Consider the following 20,895-nt stretch of genomic DNA (forward strand, 5'->3'; position numbering starts at 1 on the left):
GCAACGGTGCTAACCACTGTGCCACCGTGACACCCACAAAGAATGGGAGCAAGTCCTCATGTGAGGAACATTGAGAAACGCTGAGGGAGCTGATGGTTTCTTGGTCGAGGAAGGGAGAATAAAGGGAATGAGAGGGAGAGACGACAGGCTGGATTTTCATCTTTGAATTGGGAGTAGGGAGATCCCCTGACATCGTAGCCCTGTCTCCTAACCGGCGTTGCCACTCACGATTCTCATTCAGAGAAGGTGGGGACAGTCCACATTCGGGCAGGTCAATGCCAAGGCAGCAAAGTTAAAATGACCACCTCAGTTCACTGAGACATCCGCCCAGTTCTGGAGATGATGATACCCAAACTTTAACCCCCTTGCCCCCGCACTCCATATCTCAATACCCCTTCAGGCCCCACTCTTCCCATTAAACTCCTCATCCCCAAACCACTCTCTGTATCCATTACAAAGAGAAGCAAAGAACTCTCATAACATTTTCAATCTTTGAAAAGCTTGTATATCTATCAAAATGTACATTGCTTGAAATCTACTTAAAAAAACATTATCCTCTTAAAAGCTCATAATTGTGTAAACATTAACAAACTCTCATTTACCTTGACAGTTATGTAAACAACTCTTGAAGAGCAGAATCAATTAGTGGTTTTGGAAGTCAGCCAAGCATTCATAATGAGATTCCGCTGCACAGTTCTGTTCACATCCACTGCTGATCAAAAACCATTATTTGGTTTGTAAGTCAACCAATCATTCATAACTAGATCCCACTGAACAACTGATAACAACACTTTCCTGAATAGAATACATTAAAGCTGTTGAACATGGCTAGAAGATAAGTCATCTGTCAGTGTTGAAACAGCCAAACGCATGAGTGAGTTCAACTTCAAGCAAAAAATCAAAGCAGTGCAGAACACCATAAATTCTAGATTTTGCTGTTGTAGAATTCAGAATAGCACTTTAACCAATCGATAATGTACTCTAATGCATCAGAAGACTTTTCTACTTTCACAATGCTGTCTATTCCCTTGACAGCTTGCCAGTTGTTAGATGTAGCAACCAGGCAAAAAATATTATTTAATGATCATTTAAACTCTCCAAAATAAAGCACCATAATCACTCACTGCTCTAAAAACATCTAGCATTTCATTTTGACATGTGAAATCGGCAACACATTTTGTACTTACTTTTCAAAAGGCTCATGCCTCCCAACCATGGTCATGATGTTGCATAGAAACATAGAATTTACAGTGCAAAAGGAGGCCATTTGGCCCATCGAGTCTGCATCGGCCCATAGAAAGAGCATCCTATTTAAGCCCATACTTCCACCCATCCCTGCAACCCAGCAACCCCACCCAACCTATTTAGACACCAAGGGCAATTTATCATGGCCAATCAACCTAACCGGCACATCTTTGGACTGTGAGAGCAAACTGGAGCACCCGGAGGAAACCCACGCAGACAAGGGGGCAACGAGCAGACTTTGCACAGACAGTGACCCAGGCCGGGAATCGAACCTGGGACTCTGGAGCTGTGAAGCAACAGTGCTAACCACTGTGCTACCGTGCCGTCTCTATGCTGCTGTCCCACCAAAACCAGCCCAACTGCATCAAAACTGCAGAAGGTCTGAAATACCAACTTCCACAATGGTGCTGGCAATATCAGGACTTCAGTGTGTGGGCTCTTGACATGCCCCCTAAACCCGTGTCACTGAAAATTGCCAGCACCAAGAATCGTGTCCTACCTGCCATTTTTAAAGCGTTTAAGCCTTGCAGCTGGAGGGGAAAATCCAACCCATATCCCTAGTTTAATAAGACGTGCATGAGAAAATTGCTGAATCAGGAGGAGAGTTTGAGATGTGATTCGAAGTTAAGGAAGTATGATGTTAATTTGAATTTAAGGAATAACTGCATTGGGTAACATTAGCAATATTGCATTCTGCTAGCGAGCTCAAGTGAATTTAGGCTGGGGTAAGACCTGTGATTGCCCTTTCTGTTTAACGTTTTATGTCAAGAGAACAACTTTTAAATGACAACCACTGATTGTAATCCCTCCTCTCCTCTTACAAATCTCCCCTCTCGTCTTATGACTTGTGCCTGGGATGTCGTACAATGAATTTATTGTGCGGCTGTAAGGTTTGCATGACGGGCCGGGGGGGGGGGGGGGGGGGGGGGGGGGTTGCTCAATGAGCAAAGTGACTTCTGACAAAGTGTGTCCAATCCTCGAAGAAAGACTCTCAATTTCCCCAGCCCCATGGTGACCCTCATGTTGGTTACCTGCTAGAAAAAGACCCCCTTCTCACAAGATCCTTTCCAATCCAAGAAATGATATCTTCATTTGATTATTTGAGGTGCACCGGGAGCATACTGGAAATTTGACAGCTGCACTGTTGACTTCAAGGCTGTCCCCTTTGAAGGAACTCTGATTGGGTAACATTTCATAGATTTCATACAATTTACAGGACAGAAGGAGGCCATTCGGCCGATCGGTCTGCACCGACCCTTGGAAAGAGCACCCTACCTAAGCCCATACCTCCACCCTATCCCCACACTTCCACCCTATCCCCGTCACCCCATCTCACCTTTTTTGGACACTAAGGACAATTTAGCACAGCTAATCCACCAAACCTGCGCATGTTTGGACTGTGGGAGGAAACCGGAGCACCCGGAGGAAACCCACGCAAACACAGGGAGAACTCTGCACAGACAGTGACCCGAGCCGGGAATCGAACCTGGGACCCTGGAGCTGTGAAGCAACTGTGCTAACTACCGTGTTGCCCAATTTCCCGACGGTCTTTGTGATGGAACCTGAACCCACAGGGGAAATAAGCAAGCGGTCAAATAGCATCCACCTTTACTCCCTCAGTGCTTGACCACCAATGATCTTTTTATTTGAAGTGTTGTCACTGTTGATTTGCCTCATTTGAAAGACAAAAGCTTAGAACGCCACCTTCTAACTTACCCCTTCATATCCTTTATTCACTATATGGCATTTGATGGAACTCCGTGAAGCTACAGGATTTAAGAATTATGTGAATATAATCCTGAAGGTGCATTAAATAGGATTTTGTTTTTGGCCAATGAAGAGACATAAATAAATGACCTTGATTCTGAAAACTCCTATTCGTGTGCGGCTGATATGTGTCTCCACTAATAGTTCAGCTTATCATGGCCAATCGGGCTTATCGGGCTGTTTGTAAGTATGTTCAATTTGTTACCACCATGTGGGTCTCGCCATGATTAGCATACCTTGACTATTTCCTTTGCTATAGAAGTCTGATTCCACTTGAAGAGATCATGAATCGCTCTTTGTAATACAGCTCCCATATAAACATTTCTCCCTGCAATGTTCTTTTGTTCTGGCAGCGAGAAATCTAAATTTGGTTTAGCTTTAATTTGCTTTTCTGGCAATACATAACTGCAGCTTAAATATACTGAGAAGTTACTTGATACAAGAACCTTCTTTCAATCAAACATGCACGAGGTTCAATTCCCTTCAGTATTTGATAGGATGGCATTGAGAAGTTGGACATCAGTTGGCGAATGCAGTCGTGAACCTAGCTAAATATTTTCTGAGGTGAAGTAGCAGTTAAAAATAAAGTCAGGCATCTTCACTAAACGGGGTACCATCCCCCCCCCAAGGCTTGTAGCTTTGCCAGGACCACTCATGTCCAGGACATCCCGTTCTGTTTGGGTGAGGGCAGTATTGGCTGGTACTGCCACCCTTCTCGCTGCTCTCCCTGGCACTATAATCATGTCCAGCTTAGGATATAGAGAGGCCAAGAGTTACTGAGCGTTGTAGCTGTCAGTGGAGGTGTGCCGGATTGCTCACATCTGAGGAAAGCAAGAAATGGAGCAAGATAGAGTTCAAATCTTTTGAAGAAAGTTGAATGTGAAGTGAGGAAACATTTCGGAGGGTAATTGCTGGTTGTGCGTTTGCTGGAGTGTGAGAAGAGAATGAGGTTAGTGTGTGGTTTTTTGCACTGGCAGAAGGAGACGTTGTGACTGTACGCATGTAAGGGTGTAACACAAGGGAGGGAAAGGAATGTCAGCAAGTAGTGTCGAGAGAGACGGAGAGCTGATGAGCTGTGCTCATCCTTGCAACTCTCGTGAACACGCTGACCCTCTTCCCATACGTAAGCCAAATCCTGGGCGGGATTATTCCTAGGCCGACTGTACAGTGGCTGCTGTACGTGTTTGGACTCAGTCGCATCCTGCTTGCCCAGCCCGATCACCTTTCACGAGAATCGCAAGGGAGATACCAGACAATCTGGGCACAGCCGTCCAACCCATTTTCTTAAAGTTGAGTTCTATCCAATGCAGTTGCAGTGAAATCTCTCAAAACAGCCAATGCACACTCGATTTAAGAGGTGCATTCCTGCTTTAAATAAGTGTGTCTCGGGTGGCTTATCAAATACTGTGTTATGCAAGTAGAGGAAATGCTGCTATCCTGACGGAATCGAATGGGCAGCCTGCCAGTCTTACTAAAATATCACTTCAGAATTAAAATCATCAGGTCCTCATGCTATGAACAACATGGCAGAGTTCTATATTTCATATCTCTCCAGAAATGCAAAGATGACACTCATTTCTAAATGTACAACAGGTTTATTTACAAAAGTTTTAAAATATCTCCTCAATCACAAAATGTTTACCTTCATGCTTCCAGCTCAGCTTCTGGTAGTTTTTTGTGGTGTCCTGTTTACTTTGCTCTGAGTCCACACCCAGGCTTAACCAATCAAGTACAGTGATCATGGATTAGCTACCAGACTCTTATAATCAAACACTGAACAGTTGCACACGCAGCTTGCCACATGCTCCACCCACCTGATAGCCGCCCCAAATTGGAATCCGGACTTGTGTCTTGGGATAATGGCAGACGCAATTTGTGCTTCTTTCTATCTTAGAGTCTAAATCAGCTTAAAGCTGCTGAGAGCTTTGACCACCAGCCAAAATGACTGTGTAGAAGCTGAAAGCACAACCTCAAAAGTTGACCTGTCTGAGCTCTCACCGTGGGTTATGCAAATTGCACCATAATGTTGGTCTTTGTTCCAGATGAGTTCAAGTGGGCAGAAGAGGGTAATTCCGAAAGCCAGTCAAAAAGCCAGTAGACAACAATTGGCAAGAACGTCATTCTCAACAATTAATTTTCTCCAATTCAAAGTGTTTTATTAAGAGTGAGAGACATGCGAGACATTGTTTTCACTTGGGTACTCTTGCGGACGATATGTCTGCCTTTCTTGGGAAACTATCTGTTGCATTTATTTTAAAAAATCATTTATGGGGTGTCGACATCCCTGACTAGACCAGCATTTATTGTCCATCACTAATTGCCCTCAAGGAAGTGGTGGTGAGCTGCCTTCTTGAACTGCTGCCATCCAAGTAATGTAGGTAAACCAACAGCGCTGTTACCAAGAGAGTTCCAGGATATTGACCCAGTTTCAGAGAAGGAATGACAAAATATTTCCAAGTCAGGATGGCGATCAGCTTGGAGCGAAACCTCCAGGTGGTGGCGTTCCACCTTATCTGCTACCCTTGTAGTTCTAGATCCTAGAGGTCGTGGGTTTGGAATGTCCTGCCTTGGGAACCTTGGTGAGTTTCTGCATTGCATTTTGTACATGGTACACACTGCTGCGACTGTGTGTCTGGTGGAGGGGGTGAATGTTTGTGGAAGCGATGCCAATCAAGCGGGCTGCTTTATCCGGGATGGCCTTGAGCTTCTTGAGTGTTGTTGATGCACTCAACCAGGCAAGCGGAAAATATTACATCACACTCTTAACTTGTGCCTTGTAAATAGTGGGGAGTCAGTAGGTGAGTTGCTCACCATAGGGCCCCTGCATTCTGACCCGTTCTCTTATCCACAATATTTATATGGCTAGTTCAGTTTCTGGTCAGTGGCAACTCCCAGGATGTTGGTATTCGGACAGTATAATAAAATTCATGTTTCTGACCTTTTTCTTCCCCTTAAAAGCCTTCATATCGCTTGGTGGCTTTTATAAACATCTTTGTGTAATTCCAGTTTTACGTTGGTGCCGAAAAAAATCACCGTGTACAAAACAACTGGCCACTCCTCCCTCAGCCAACCCTCATTCCGACAATATGGTTTCAGTTAGCAGCTTACAGATCATTCCAACCACAAAGTGCCTCAGCATAAAGCAACACTTCTGTGCTAGAAACTTAAACATTCTCAACATTTTGCCTCACCATTTGTGTTTGATTTGAAGAAAGGTTTGTTTATTTGGCACCTTCCTTGAAACAAAAACAATCCATAAATTGAAGATCCTTCTGTGTTGTTAAATGATACTAGCCGCACCTATTAGAGAATGAAAGAATTTTCTTCCTTTTCTCTATCACCCCCCCCCCCCCCCCCATGGCCTCTCTTTGTCGCTTTGACTCCTTGTTGGGGTTTATTTCATTGGCCCCAGACTCCCTCCAGCACTTGGCTGGAGAGAGGCTGATCTTATTAATGTGTGCACTTTGACATTGAGTGTTGAGTGCTCGGAGACTGTCATAAAGGATTTCACAGCAAATCCTATCCAACTGTGACGAACTTGATATTTGAGCCAGATGCTGTCCATATCGAGAGACTGCATGCACAGACTTTGGGCTGGAGTTATATTATGTGGGCAGCACGGTAGCATTGTGGATAGCACAGTTGCTTCACAGCTCCAGGGTCCCAGATTCGATTCCAGCTTGGGTCACTGTCTGTGCGGAGTCTGCAAATCCTCCCCGTGTGTGCGTAGGTTTCCTCCGGGTACTCCGGTTTCCTCCCACAGTCCAAAGATGTGCAGGTTAGGTGGATTGGCCATGATAAATTGCCCTTAGTCTCCAAAAGTGCCCTTAGTGTTGGGTGGGGTTACTGGGTTATGGGGATAGGGTGGAGGTGTGGGCTTGGGTAGGGTGCTCTTTCCAAGAGCCGGTGAAGACTCGATGGGCCAAATGTCCTCCTTCTGCACTGTAAATTCTATGATAATCTATGAATGTCGACCTCCAGAATTAATCTGAGCCTATTATTCCTTTTCCAATCCTGAGGGCGTTGAGTTGCATTGTCTCCTACCTTCTCTCCTAAGTTCATCACAGACCAAGATCCAACCTAGCACCTTCAGTTGTTCGTTCGATGAACTCACTTGACTCCAGGCAAACCAAAACATTTTCAAAATCCGCCAGGCAGTCCTGAACCTAATAGCCATGAAGTATCATTTTCCTTTGAATTGAAATTGCTTTTTGTTTACGCAGTGGTAAACTGAGATCTTGAATGGTGGCAAACTGATTCAAGCTTATTCAGCGAGGTAGGCTGATTGTTCAGTCCCTCTGGTTGGGATATTCACTACTGCGAAGTCCACTGGCTCTGACAAACAGCTGGACTGAATCAGCTTCTTCTGTGTGTTATCACTCTGTCATTCTGCAGGCTGAATGTTGTGGGGCACCTTGTCCCCCACCCCACTCCAGCTAAAATGTTGGTCGGGAGCATGTCCACAATGAAACCGGCAACCCTGCAGCCATTTATCACTCTGCGGGTGTTAATTGATTCACGGTGAGACTCCCCCCCCTCCCCTCGCCACTTTTTCTTAGAGCTGCTGACCAATCAGATTGCCAGCGGTTCTGTAGTCCGTAGATCCAGCAGTGGTCACTACAAGCGGTTCCCAAAGTAGTGGAGGCTATGTAGGCCGGACTCGGGGTACATCCAGGGTAACCGCTTGGTCGAACGGCCAGGCCCTGGCGAGCGGAGGCAACAGGTACTGGCAGTGGCCAGGTTTAAGAGGCTGAGGGGGGAGAGGCTTATAAAGGTAGGGCTGAGGCCCTACGAAGGTTGCCCTCGGTGGCAGAAAAGACCCTCCCAAAGGTGGTACTCCTCCCCTTTGCCCGACATTACCCACTCATTTAAAGCTGCCATGGCATGGGCCTCCCTGCTCAGGGTAAGCGGTGGGGGCATGTGGCCATTAAGTGACAGGTGGGTAGGCGGCGGGCACATCACATTTTTCGAACGCCCGCCTTCAAATCCGTATTATCCAGACCAATGTGACTATGAGAAACATGTAGCATCTTTAGTTTTGGCTTCAACTTTAAATTGTCTGAATTTCAGGCAATCTAAAGCTCTGGCGGAATATATCAGTGAGTTCTTTCCGCCTTTATTGATTTGATTTAAGTGCTTCTGATGAAAATGAGCTGAAGGAGAGAAAACAATTAAAACCGTCGCCTCTCCAATCCAATCAATCTCCGTTTCACTGACCTAATCCTATCCTATTGTATGTGGAGATGCCGGCGTTGGACTGGGGTGAGCACAGTACGAAGTCTTACAACACCAGGTTAAAGTCCAACAGGTTTGTTTCGATGTCACTAGCTTTCAGAACGCTGCTCCTTCCTCAGGTGAATGAAGAGGTCTGTTCCAGAAACACATATATAGACAAATTCAAAGATGCCAAACAATGCTTGGAATGCGACCATTAGCAGGTGATTAGTCGTTTCAGTGATTCTTCGCCGTGTGACTCGGCCAACGTTGTCTACCTCATACGCTGCAGGAAAGGATGTCCCGAAGCGTGGTACATTGGCGAGACCATGCAGACGTTGCGACAACGAATGAGCGGACATCGCGCAACAATCACCAAGCAGGAATGTTCCCTTCCAGTCGGAGAACACTTCAGCAGTCAAGGGCATTCAGCCTCTGATCTCCGGGTAAGCGTTCTTCAAGGCGGCCTTCAGGACGCGCGACAACGCAGAATCGCCGAGCAGAAACTTATAGCCAAGTTCCGCACACATGAGTGCGGCCTCAACCGGGACCTGGGATTCATGTCACATTACATTCATCCCCCACCATCTGGCCTGCGTAATCCTACCAACTGTCCTGGCTTGACACAATTCACACCTCTTTTTTCCCGGGGTTACCCCATCTCTGGATCTGTAAAGATTTAATCACCTGCTAATGATCGCATTCCAAGCATTGTTTGGCATCTTTGAATTTGTCTATATATGTGTTTCTGGAACAGACCTCTTCATTCACCTGAGGAAGGAGCAGCGCTCCGAAAGCTAGTGACATCGAAACAAACCTGTTGGACTTTAACCTGGTGTTGTAAGACTTTGTACTATCCTATTGTAAAAGCAGAGAATGCTCATCCAGAACTGTTTGTTGTGTCAATGCACCACATTAGCCATGGACAATCCTTACTGGCTGGCCCCAGTCATAGCAGTAAGGCAATGAATCATGGCCTGTACATATGCTAACAGAGAGTAGTTGCAATGAGCAGCTTACCTCTATTCTCAGTGTACCATTCATTGTGTTTTATCAAATAACGCAAATCACAATGTGAGGATATCCAGCAGCCACGTGTGGTGTTCAGTTGACCACTTGAGCTCCAGCCCTGGCTGCTCCGTTATTTCATGCCACAGTTCCTCCGTAATTGTTGCTGTTCTTTTGCTTATTGGTGCCACAAGCAAAGGTGGATAAGGCTCAGGAAGTAGCGTCCCACTGCAGTTCGCTTTTCAGTCTGCGCCAGGCTTATTTGTTTTGTATTCTCAAGCTCCTGTCAAAAGGAACAATGGACATGATTGGCATGAGGATTAATAACTGGCGGAATGTAACACTCTGCAGAATACAGCCAACTCTGACCAATTTCCCTTCTTCGATGTTTTAATTGGCCCACTAACAGTCCCAATGTCAGTTGGCTCCTTTGCTTAAACAGATAATTTGTTTAGATGTTTCCTTCTTTCAAGTCAGTTATCTTCTTGTTAAACACACAGCTCTGTGGAAAGTTATTTGGCCAGAGGTGTCTTATTCTACCATGTTACTGATTTGATTCCACTTTCTGAAGTATTTAACCTGGTTTTGTGCAGATTATTTTATTTGGGTGTCCTACAGCACTCCCTTTCCATTTTAGCTGCACCTGGAAAGCTACAGTTATGTAGCTATCTTTGGGATATTTAAGATGTCTCCATTCCGTTAAAGCTCAGAGCTTATGGGCACTGCACATCCATAAAGCATGCCTGTACTATTCCAGTCAGTCTTGTTTTTGTAGCTTCTGGATGTGAAACGGTCAAATGAGAACTCCATAGACAGGGAGTACCTTTATCCATTCACCTATATTTTATTATAGGCTCTGTAGGCTCCAGGCTATATACCGTTACATTAATTTAATCTTATCATTGGAACTACGAAATAGGAGCAGGAGGAGACCATTTCTGTCCCTCGAGCCTGCTCCGCCATTCAATTAGATCATGGCTGATTCCACCTCAATGTAATTTTCTCTCACTATCCTCATGTTCCTTAATGCCTTTACCATCTAGAAATCTATTGCTCTCTGTCTTGACCTTGCTCAATGACTGAACCACAGAGCCGAGTCTGCACCGGCTCTTGGAAAGAGCACCCTACCCAAGGTCAACACCTCCACCCTATCCCCATAACCCAGTAACCCCACCCAACACTAAGGGCAATTTATCATGGCCAATCCACCTAACCTGCACATCTTTGGACTGTGGAAGGAAACCGGAGCACCCGGAGGAAACCCACGCGCACACGAGGAGGATGTGCAGACTCCGCACAGACAGTGACCCAAGCCGGAATTGAACCTGGGACCCTGGAGCTGTGAAGCAATTGTGCTATCCACAATGCTACCGTGCTACCCACATATCCATCTTGAAGAGGGAAATAAAAAATTGACTTGCGTGTAATAATAATATTATTATTATTGCATAATAATGGCTTCATGGTTCTGGTACCAGAGGGCACTGGTGCTCATGGAATTAAACTCTGGTAAAGAGCAAGTACATTCGGGAAAAGAGGGGAAGGAGGAAAATTAGTGAGGACCAAGCAAAAAAAAAAAAGTGCTGTCTTCAACATCACACAACAGTTGGTGAAAGAAGTGGCTAGCACTGTGGCTTCACAGCACCAGGGTCCCAGGTTCGATTCCCTGCTGGGTCTCTGGTTTTGCGGAGTCTGCACGTTCTTCCTGTGTCTGCGTGGGTTTCCTCCGGGTGCTCCTGTTGCCTCCCACAGTCCAAAGACGTGCAGGTTAGGTGAATTGGCCATGATAAATTGCCCTCAGTGACCAATAAGGTTAGGTGGGGTTATTGGGTTACGGGAGTGACCAAAAAGGTTAGGTGGGGTTATTGGGTTACGGGGATTGGGTGGAAGTGAGGGCTTAAGTGGGTCGGTGCAGATTCGATGGGCCAAATGGCCTCCTTCTGCACTGTATGTTCTATGTAACACAAAGAAATCTCTTTCAGAAGACTAGATGGCTTCAGTGGAATATCATTTTGTGTCTGCTTGACATTCCTGCTGATCATAAGCGTCAAAGAGCTTGGTTGTCAGCAAGGCAGCTAGAGCATTTAATGGTCAGATTATTGCATGGTTGGCTCAAATGTTTGAATGCTCTGTCAAGAATTTATTGACAAATCATATTACAGGCTGTCTACCTTCAGCGGAAACAAATGTCAAATCCTGGCAGCACCCAGTGTACCCAGCTCCAATTATTTTGCCATTAACTGTTCATTAAGCATTTGTCAAAGCGAAGCGATATTGGGAATAAAGCATCGTGGACGAAATTCAAGCCCCATATTGAAAGCAGATTGTTGAAGCTAACGTCTAAGCTCATGTGTGAGACAGCTACTGCAAATCTCGTAGGGACTGCGAGGACCGAAAAGCAAAGAGCAGAAATCTGATTGGGGGGGGGGGGGGTGGAAAAATAATAAGTAGCTTAATTGCTCAGACAATGAGTGTGGCAATAATAAATACAAGCTCAACAGAGCAAGAGCTGTAAAGGATAATTGGACATAACCAACTGGTCAGGTTTTCCGAAGCAACTTATTCCTCAGATGCTTTGGGATGGGCAATGATAGCTGGCGTAGCCAGTGAAGCCCAAATCCCTTGAAATAATGATTAACAAAAGGAAGTCACTCCTCGTTTTATGTGTAACAATTACAGTTTGTCATTTTTCAAAATTGCCCAGACTCCCGAGAGGCTCCGAACGTGCCCAAGCAATGAAAGACACAAATTCTGTATCTCACTTGTGAGATATCAAAGCTTCAGGCATTCTGCTTAAGTTCTCAGTGAAGTGCTTCATCTGTTAAGAGTTGTCAATGACTTATCCCCATTGGAATGAGTCGAAAATGGCTTCGATTACTTTGCGTTTTTGGCGAATCAAATGAGATTAGATGATGAAAGAGAAGATGGACTGGGGTGGGATAGCGATGCAAGATGGCGTGATGACAAGTTGAGAGTTTTATGTAGCTGTGCCTTCTGGGAAACGGGTTTTGGAAGGTTGGTCACAGTTTGGAGGCTGTTTTCACAAGATCAGCTACAGCAAGGTAAATCATGTTGAATAATTCAGGGCTGAGGTCTCATCAGTTGGATGATTTATTCACAATATTACGTTGGGAAACTTGCACCACCACTTCAGCACTAGATCGTGTCAACTTGGCTGCACCAGACTGTTAGTTATTCTTTTGCAAGATTGGCTGCTGAAAATTCCCTTTGCAAAGTCCCACAGTTATAAGAGGCTATTGGGCGACATCGAAAGTGTCAGATCAAGGCAAATTCCCTCTTATTTTGAATTGATTCATAGGCTTTCCGCTAGGTGTCCTGAACCATGTAGCTCTGTGTTATGAGAAAGTCCAGATTTCAATATGGTGGAGCTAAACCAAAACAGGTGAAGCTGCCAATGTGCAACAGGCAACTTCTAACTGAAAGGCAGGTCACGATGAGACCCTTAAATTAGGGCTCCCATCCCAAAAAAAAAATCATCTTTCCCCTTTCAGTTTCTGCATGACTGACTGAGTAACGCCAGTTTTTGCATTTATTTGGAATGTAAAGATTTGGGGGAAGTGGGGATGGGACACCGAGGTCGTGCCGTTTCTTCACGTAATTCGAGGTAAAATAGCCTCATTGTGGCTTGCGTGTTCTCGGCAAATGAGCCATGTAGATTTCCACCTAATTGACAACGCCACAACATTTGGCTTTTGCTGTGTCCTGCAATCCTGCGGAACATTTTCGAACGGCACCTACCAGTCACTAAAAGGCCACAGTGCTTTTTCTGCTGGTGTGTTTTTGTACGGGGGTGGAGGGGAGGGGGAGAGATGAAGCAGTGCTACATCCTTTTGCTGAAAACTGCACTGTCATTATTTTAAAAGGACATTCACCAGCAGCCAATAACAGAAAAGAAATGTGAAAACCCTATTTGGGCTTTTTATATATATTCTGATTGATCCCTTTACTGTTAACAACACATGGTTGAGTTTTGCACTGGGTGAGCAGATAAAGGCAACCCTATTGCCAATGTTCATGATAATTGACAGAACATTTCTAAATTGTGATCAGAAGGTATGAATTAAGAGGGTTGAAAGAATTTGTGTAGTGATTAAAATAAGTAAACATTTCTCTACATCCGACCTTTTATTCCACAACTGAGGGTGCTGAGACCGTAAGATGTAGCAACAGAAGTAGGCCATTCAGCCCATCTGGTCTGCTCTGCTGTTCAATGAGATCACGACGATATGATGTGATAATCCTCAACTCCACCTTCCTGCCTTTTCCCCATCACCCTTGATCCCCTCACGGATTAAAAATCTGCCTATCCCAGTCCTGATTGCAGCTCATTCATGACTTAACTCCACAGTTATCGGGTTATTGCTGTTCTCTGCCTTTCACCTCAAATCTTTCCACCAAATGTTGAACTGTGCAACTGATTTTATGCCCATCTCGTACTGGGAATGGAATGCTTTCCTTATTGATTAATGTAAAGCAGTAGTGTTGCCAATCCTCTTGGACTGGGGTGGAGTCTCCAGGATTGATGGTCAATCTCTAGGACACTGCCGCGTGTAACCCTGGAGTAAAATCATCGGGACACAAAAACTTTTTTAAAAAGTTTTTAAATGAATTTAGAGTATCCAATTCATTTTTTGCCCATTCAGGGGTAATTTAGCGTGGCCAATCCACCTATCCTGCACACCTTTGGGTTGTGGGGGTGAAACCCACGCAAACACGGGGAGAATGTGCAAACTCCACACGGACAATGACCCAGGGCCGGGGTCAGATCTGGGACCTTGGTGCCGTGAGGCAGCCGTGCTAACCACTGCACTACCGTGCTGCCCTATCGGGCCATCAAAACTTGTTGGGATTTTTTTTGTTATTTTCTTTGAACATTTCTCCTTATCAGATGTAAAATATTGAAAATTGCAGAGGGTAATGGGCTGTTTGGCTGTCAATCAAGCGTCACCCAATCGGGTAATGTGTCTTTTTGCTTTACAATTGGTATAGGAAGATCCCTGCGGCACAAGGATGGATGTGTTGGCCACCGAGTGGCTGGAGTGTCAGGGGAAAGTCATGTGACGACACATCCAGGAATGTATTTTACTCACAGTTGGCAACCCTGTTGAGCAGCCCTAGTTCAGATGATAGCACAGCCAGCTCCCTATACTTTGTACCAATAGTAGGCTCCAGCTTCAGCCTCAGGAGACCACTCCTAATTGTATGACTGCGGTATTTTTCATTCTGACACATAGCTGAAAGACATTGCCAAATGATGGGAAATTCAATGCTGTTCTGTGCTGTAGTCTCTTCCCATTCCAATTATCAAGCAAAAGTAATCATTCCATTACCATCCCTGAAAAAATATGGTGCAATTATGCTGACTTTTCCTCCTGGGAACATCCAGATGGAAAAGTCAGGAAAAAGGTACGGCGCAAGAGGGAGTTATTCCTTGCCCTTTTTTATATTGCCTCAGGATTTCCAGCCTGGTAGAACGTGGCCTGTGCCCAGTGTTGCTAGCTGGCTTTTGAAATCGAGACCAAGATTCTCTCTTGAGAGAGTTTATTGACTTTCTTCGTGTCTCACAGTTCACAGCTGCCCCACCCAGTGTCCCAGTTCCCTCAGCTGCTCCCCCCGCCCCCCCAAAACGGGATAACCCAGCTGCGCCTCCCCCCCAACTCAGTGTCACAGCTGCCCCACCCAGTGTCCCAGCTCCCCCAGCTGCTTCCCCCCCCCCCAAAAAAAAAAACCCGTCCAGCTGCTTCCCCAAACTCAGTGTCCTACCTGCCCCCCCAGCACAGTATCCCAGCTCCCCCAGCTGCTCCGCCCACCCCCCCCCCCCCAAACACGATAACCCAGCTGCCACCCCAACCCAGTGTCCCAGCTGGCCTCCTCAGCCCAGTGTCCCAGCTGCAACCCCCTTCCCCCCTCAGCCCAGTGTCCCAGCTGGCCCCCTCAGCCCAGTGTCCCAGCTGGCCCCCTCAGCCCAGTGTCCCAGCTGGCCCCCTCAGCCCAGTGTCCCAGCTGGCCCCCTCAGCCCAGTGTCCCAGCTGGCCCCCTCAGCCCAGTGTCCCAGCTGGCCCCCTCAGCCCAGTGTCCCAGCTGGCCCCCTCAGCCCAGTGTCCCAGCTGGCCCCCTCAGCCCAGTGTCCCAGCTGGCCCCCTCAGCCCAGTGTCCCAGCTGGCCCCCTCAGCCCAGTGTCCCAGCTGCCCCCCTCAGCCCAGTGTCCCAGCTGGCCCCCTCAGCCCAGTGTCCCAGCTGGCCCCCTCAGCCGAGTGTCCCAGCTGGCCCCCTCAGCCCAGTGTCCGAGCTGCCCCCCCCCCCCCAGCCCAGCGTCCCAGTGTCCCAGCTGGCCCCCTCAGCCCAGTGTCCCAGCTGGCCCACCCAGCCCAGTGTCCCAGCTGGCCCCCTCAGCCCAGTGTCCCAGCTGGCCCCCTCAGCCCAGTGTCCAAGCTGGCCCCCTCAGCCCAGTGCCCCAGCTGGCCCCCACAGCCCAGTGTCCCAGCTGGCCCCCTCAGCCCAGTGTCCCAGCTGGCCCCCTCAGCCCAGTGTCCCAGCTGGCCCCCTCAGCCCAGTGTCCCAGCTGGCCCCCACAGCCCAGTGTCCCAGCTGGCCCCCTCAGCCCAGTGTCCCAGCTGGCCCCCTCAGCCCAGTGTCCCAGCTGGCCCCCTCAGCCCAGTGCCCCAGCTGGCCCCCACAGCCCAGTGTCCCAGCTGGCCCCCTCAGCCCAGTGTCCCAGCTGGCCCCCTCAGCCCAGTGTCCCAGCTGGCCCCCTCAGCCCAGTGTCCCAGCTGGCCCCCTCAGCCCAGTGTCCCAGCTGGCCCCCTCAGCCCAGTGTCCCAGCTGGCCCCCTCAGCCCAGTGTCCCAGCTGGCCCCCTCAGCCCAGTGTCCCAGCTGGCCCCCTCAGCCCAGTGTCCCAGCTGCCCCCCTCAGCCCAGTGTCCCAGCTGGCCCCCCTCAGCCCAGTGTCCCAGCTGGCCCCCCTCAGCCCAGTGTCCCAGCTGGCCCCCCTCAGCCCAGTGTCCCAGCTGGCCCCCCTCAGCCCAGTGTCCCAGCTGGCCCCCCTCAGCCCAGTGTCCCAGCTGGCCCCCCTCAGCCCAGTGTCCCAGCTGGCCCCACTCAGCCCAGTGTCCCAGCTGGCCCCCCTCAGCCCAGTGTCCCAGCTGGCCCCCCTCAGCCCAGTGTCCCAGCTGGCCCCCCTCAGCCCAGTGTCCCAGCTGGCCCCCCTCAGCCCAGTGTCCCAGCTGGCCCCCCTCAGCCCAGTGTCCCAGCTGGCCCCCCTCAGCCCAGTGTCCCAGCTGGCCCCCCTCAGCCCAGTGTCCCAGCTGGCCCCCCTCAGCCCAGTGTCCCAGCTGGCCCCCCTCAGCCCAGTGTCCCAGCTGGCCCCCCTCAGCCCAGTGTCCCAGCTGGCCCCCCTCAGCCCAGTGTCCCAGCTGGCCCCCCTCAGCCCAGTGTCCCAGCTGGCCCCCCTCAGCCCAGTGTCCCAGCTGGCCCCCCTCAGCCCAGTGTCCCAGCTGGCCCCCCTCAGCCCAGTGTCCCAGCTGGCCCCCTCAGCCCAGTGTCCCAGCTGGCCCCCTCAGACCAGTGTCCGAGCTGCCCCCCCCTCCCAGCCCAGCGTCCCAGCTGCCCCCCCCCCCCCCCAGCCCAGTGTCCCAGCTGCCCACCCAGCCCAGTGTCCCAGCTGGCCCACCCAGCCCAGTGTCCCAGCTGGCCCCCTCAGCCCAGTGTCCCAGCTGGCCCCCTCAGCCCAGTGTCCCAGCTGGCCCCCTCAGCCCAGTGTCCCAGCTGGCCCCCTCAGCCCAGTGTCCCAGCTGGCCCCCTCAGCCCAGTGTCCCAGCTGGCCCCCTCAGCCCAGTGTCCCAGCTGGCCCCCTCAGCCCAGTGTCCCAGCTGGCCCCCTCAGCCCAGTGTCCCAGCTGGCCCCCTCAGCCCAGTGTCCCAGCTGGCCCCCTCAGCCCAGTGTCCCAGCTGGCCCCCTCAGCCCAGTGTCCCAGCTGGCCCCCTCAGCCCAGTGTCCCAGCTGGCCCCCTCAGCCCAGTGTCCCAGCTGGCCCCCTCAGCCCAGTGTCCCAGCTGGCCCCCTCAGCCCAGTGTCCCAGCTGGCCCCCTCAGCCCAGTGTCCCAGCTGGCCCCCTCAGCCCAGTGTCCCAGCTGGCCCCCTCAGCCCAGTGTCCCAGCTGGCCCCCTCAGCCCAGTGTCCCAGCTGGCCCCCTCAGCCCAGTGTCCCAGCTGGCCCCCTCAGCCCAGTGTCCCAGCTGGCCCCCTCAGCCCAGTGTCCCAGCTGCCCCCCCCCCCCCAGCCCAATGTCCCAGCTGCCCCCCCCCCCCCCCCCAGCCCAATGTCCCAGCTGCCCCCCCCCCCCCCCCCCAGCCCAATGTCCCAGCTGCCCTCCCCCAGCCCAGTGACCCAGATGGGCCCACCCAGCCCAGTGTCCCAGCTACCCCCCCCCAGCCCAGTGTCCCAGATGGGCCCACCCAGCCCAGTGTCCCAGCTACCCCCCCCCCCCCCCCCCAGCCTAGTGTCCCAGATGGGCCCCCCAGCCCAGTGTCCCAGCTACCCTCCCCAGCCCAGTGTCCCAGCTGGGCCCCCCACCCAGCTGGCCTCTTGTGAATGCTAACAATCTCATTAATGTACCACTACAAGATACTTCGAGATTGTAACGTTTTTTTTCTAACATCAAAGTTATTAAAAGCTGAATGATACATTCATAGTCTAACGTTGAATATTATGTTTCAATTTTAGGGATTTACTTGTTGGATTTGATCTACATTGACTCAGCCTATCCCGCATCAGACAGCATCATGGAAAATGAGCAGAGATCGAATCAGATGAACAACATTTTGAGGAGCATTTCCGATTTACAAGTTTCTTTCAATTGTGGTCTGTATTTAATTTTTGTCCCATTCTTTTTGTTTAAACATAAACGTTTGTGTCAAATAAGTGACAATATAAGCATTGCTTTTAAAGTGCTAAAAAATGTGAACATTATTTATTTGGCAAATCCAGTTCCTGGATAAACATTTCTGGCAGTACGGGGCACTTACCCGTTTTATAACCTAGAACAAAGAACAAAGAAAAGTACAGCACAGGAACAGGCCCTTTGTCCCTCCAAGCCTGTGCCGACCATGCTGCCCGTCTAAACTAAAATCTTCTGCACTTCCGGGGTCCGTATCCCTCTATTCCCATCCTATTCATGTATTTGTCAAGATGTCCCTTAAATGCCACCATCATCCCTGCTTCCACCACCTCCTACGGTAGCGAGTTCCAGGCACCCACGACCCTCTGTGTAATAAAACTTGCCTCGTACATCTCCTCTAAACCTTGCCCCTCGCACTGCAAACCTATGCCCCCTAGTAATTGACCCCTCTACTCTCTGAAAAAGCCTCTGACTATCCACTCTGTCTATGCCCCTCATAATTTGTAGACCTCTATCAGGTCGCCCCTCAACCTCCGTCGTTCCAGTGAGAACAAACCGAGTTTATTCAACCGCTCCTCATATCTAATGCCCTCCATACCAGGCAACATCCTGGTAAATCTCTTCTGCACCCTCTCTAAAGCCTCCACATCCTTCTGGTAGTGTGGCGACCAGAATTGAACACCATACTCCAAGTATGGCCTAACTAAGGTTCTATACAGCTGCAACATGACTTGCCAATTCTTATACTCAATGCCCCGGCCAATGAAGGCAAGCAGGTATGCCTTCTTGACTACCTTCTCCATCTGTGTTGCCCCTTTCAATGACCTGTGGACCTGTACATCTAGATCTCTCTGACTGAATATCGGAATTTATTTTTTGATCTATATTTTGCATTAGGCTTATATTTAATTCAGAATTTTCTTTTGCCAACAATATTAACCTGTGAATTGTGATGTGAATCCTCGTCGCTTAAGATGATTGTCGAGAACACTTGGGGAAAATGTTTGAAGGATGGGTGACAGTGCAGGGCATTGCTGAGAGTTGGAACAGTTCACTGAGCTAAAGGTGCTATATAAATGTAAGTTGTTGTTGCAAAGATATTGGTCGTGATTATCCGGCCTCGTTACGCTCTCGCTCAGGCGAAACAAGGCCGGTGAATAGCCAAAAACGAGAACCACGCCAGGAGCCAAACAGTTTGCAATGCAGCTGGCCCATTCCTGTAGGTAAAATCGGGATCTCGCCGTAGCGTGGCGAGAAACCAATTATCACCACGTAAGCCCCATTTCCATGCAATTAACAAGAGCCACCCCATAACCAACAGCCTCCCGCCATCCAGCAGCCTCCCCAGCAAGTGCTCACGCTGGCGCCGGTTAGTACTCCTTTTTAAAAATGTGAATTTGCGGAAGGGCTTCTGCGGGGAGCCGAGGAGGGGAGTAGCTATCTTTGCTCACAGGCAAAGAGCCCGGGGGCGCCGAGCCTGCCACCCCAGTGCTCAGCAGGGGGTGGGAGACCCTCGGATGCGGATGGGACACTCCCAGGGCTGGGCCACCATGGGAGGGTGGGGGGGAGGCATGAAGGGGGGCAACCAGAGGGCAACCACTTGCAGCACCACCATGCCAATCCCTGGATCGTGTGTACCTGTTTCGGGGGCAACCCCTGTCTCTGCCCCACCGACTGCCAAAGCCTCTGGCTGTGCGGCTGAAGGCTATTGCTAATAGGGAAATGGCAAACGTGGTTAAGTGAGCACTTCATACAACCCGTGGATTCCTGTGGGTGGGCAGGCCATGTATCATGTGGGAGTCATTGCCTAGCATCCCAATCACATCTTGATACCTGGACACTGTGCTTGAGCACTGCGGGGGCAACACCACACATGCAGCAGCCAACACCCGCAAACCCAGGGGATAGGACACTGCTCTGGAGACATGTCCACGGCCGAGTCTGCACCACTTAAACCTGGCCACTGCCAGTACCTGCCTCCGCTCGCCAGGGCCTGGCCGTTCGACCAAGCGGTTACCCTGGATGTACCCCGAGTCCGGCCTACATAGCCTCCACTACTTTGGGAACCGCTTGTAGTGACCACTGCTGGATCTACGGACTACAGAACCGCCAGCAATCTGATTGGTCAGCAGCTCTAAGAAAAAGTGGCGAGGGGAGGGGGGGAGTCTCACCGTGAATCAATTAACACCCGCAGAGTGATAAATGGCTGCAGGGTTGCCGGTTTCATTGTGGACATGCTCCCGACCAACATTTTAGCTGGAGTGGGGTGGGGGACAAGGTGCCCCACAACATTCAGCCTGCAGAATCACAGAGTGATAACACACAGAAAAAGCCGATTCAGTCCAGCTGTTTGTCAGAGCCAGTGGACTTCGCAGTAGTGAATATCCCAACCAGTGGGACTGAACAATCAGCCAACCTCGCTGAATAAGCTTGAATCAGTTTGCCACCATTCAAGATCTCAGTTTACCACTGAGTAAACAAAAAGCAATTTCAATTCAAAGGAAAATGATACTTCATGGCTATTAGGTTCAGGACTGCCTGGCGGATTTTGAAAATGTTTTGGTTTGCCTGGAGTCAAGTGAGTTCATCGAACGAACAACTGAAGGTGCTAGGTTGGATCTTGGTCTGTGATGAACTTAGGAGAGAAGGTAGGAGACAATGCAACTCAACGCCCTCAGGATTGGAAAAGGAATAATACGCTCAGATTAATACTGGAGGTCGACATTCATAGATTATCATAGAATTT

The 20,895-nt window shown here is 49.5% G+C and overlaps 1 protein-coding gene across 5 annotated transcripts in view; it reads left to right on the forward strand.

Annotated features, from left to right (window-relative positions):
- The window catches only part of LOC140399187 (ras-specific guanine nucleotide-releasing factor RalGPS1-like), an 839,817-nt gene that overhangs the window by 526,982 nt on the left and 291,940 nt on the right, over positions 1-20,895 (forward strand). For all 5 annotated transcript variants that reach the window (XM_072488521.1, XM_072488520.1, XM_072488522.1 and 2 more), the window contains exon 10: positions 17,975-18,112. In XM_072488521.1, the coding sequence (XP_072344622.1) occupies positions 17,975-18,112 (138 nt within the window). The remainder of the gene's footprint in view (positions 1-17,974; positions 18,113-20,895) is intronic.

This window comes from Scyliorhinus torazame, chromosome 22 (assembly GCF_047496885.1).
Source record: "Scyliorhinus torazame isolate Kashiwa2021f chromosome 22, sScyTor2.1, whole genome shotgun sequence".
Classification (NCBI taxonomy): Eukaryota; Metazoa; Chordata; class Chondrichthyes; order Carcharhiniformes; family Scyliorhinidae; genus Scyliorhinus; species Scyliorhinus torazame.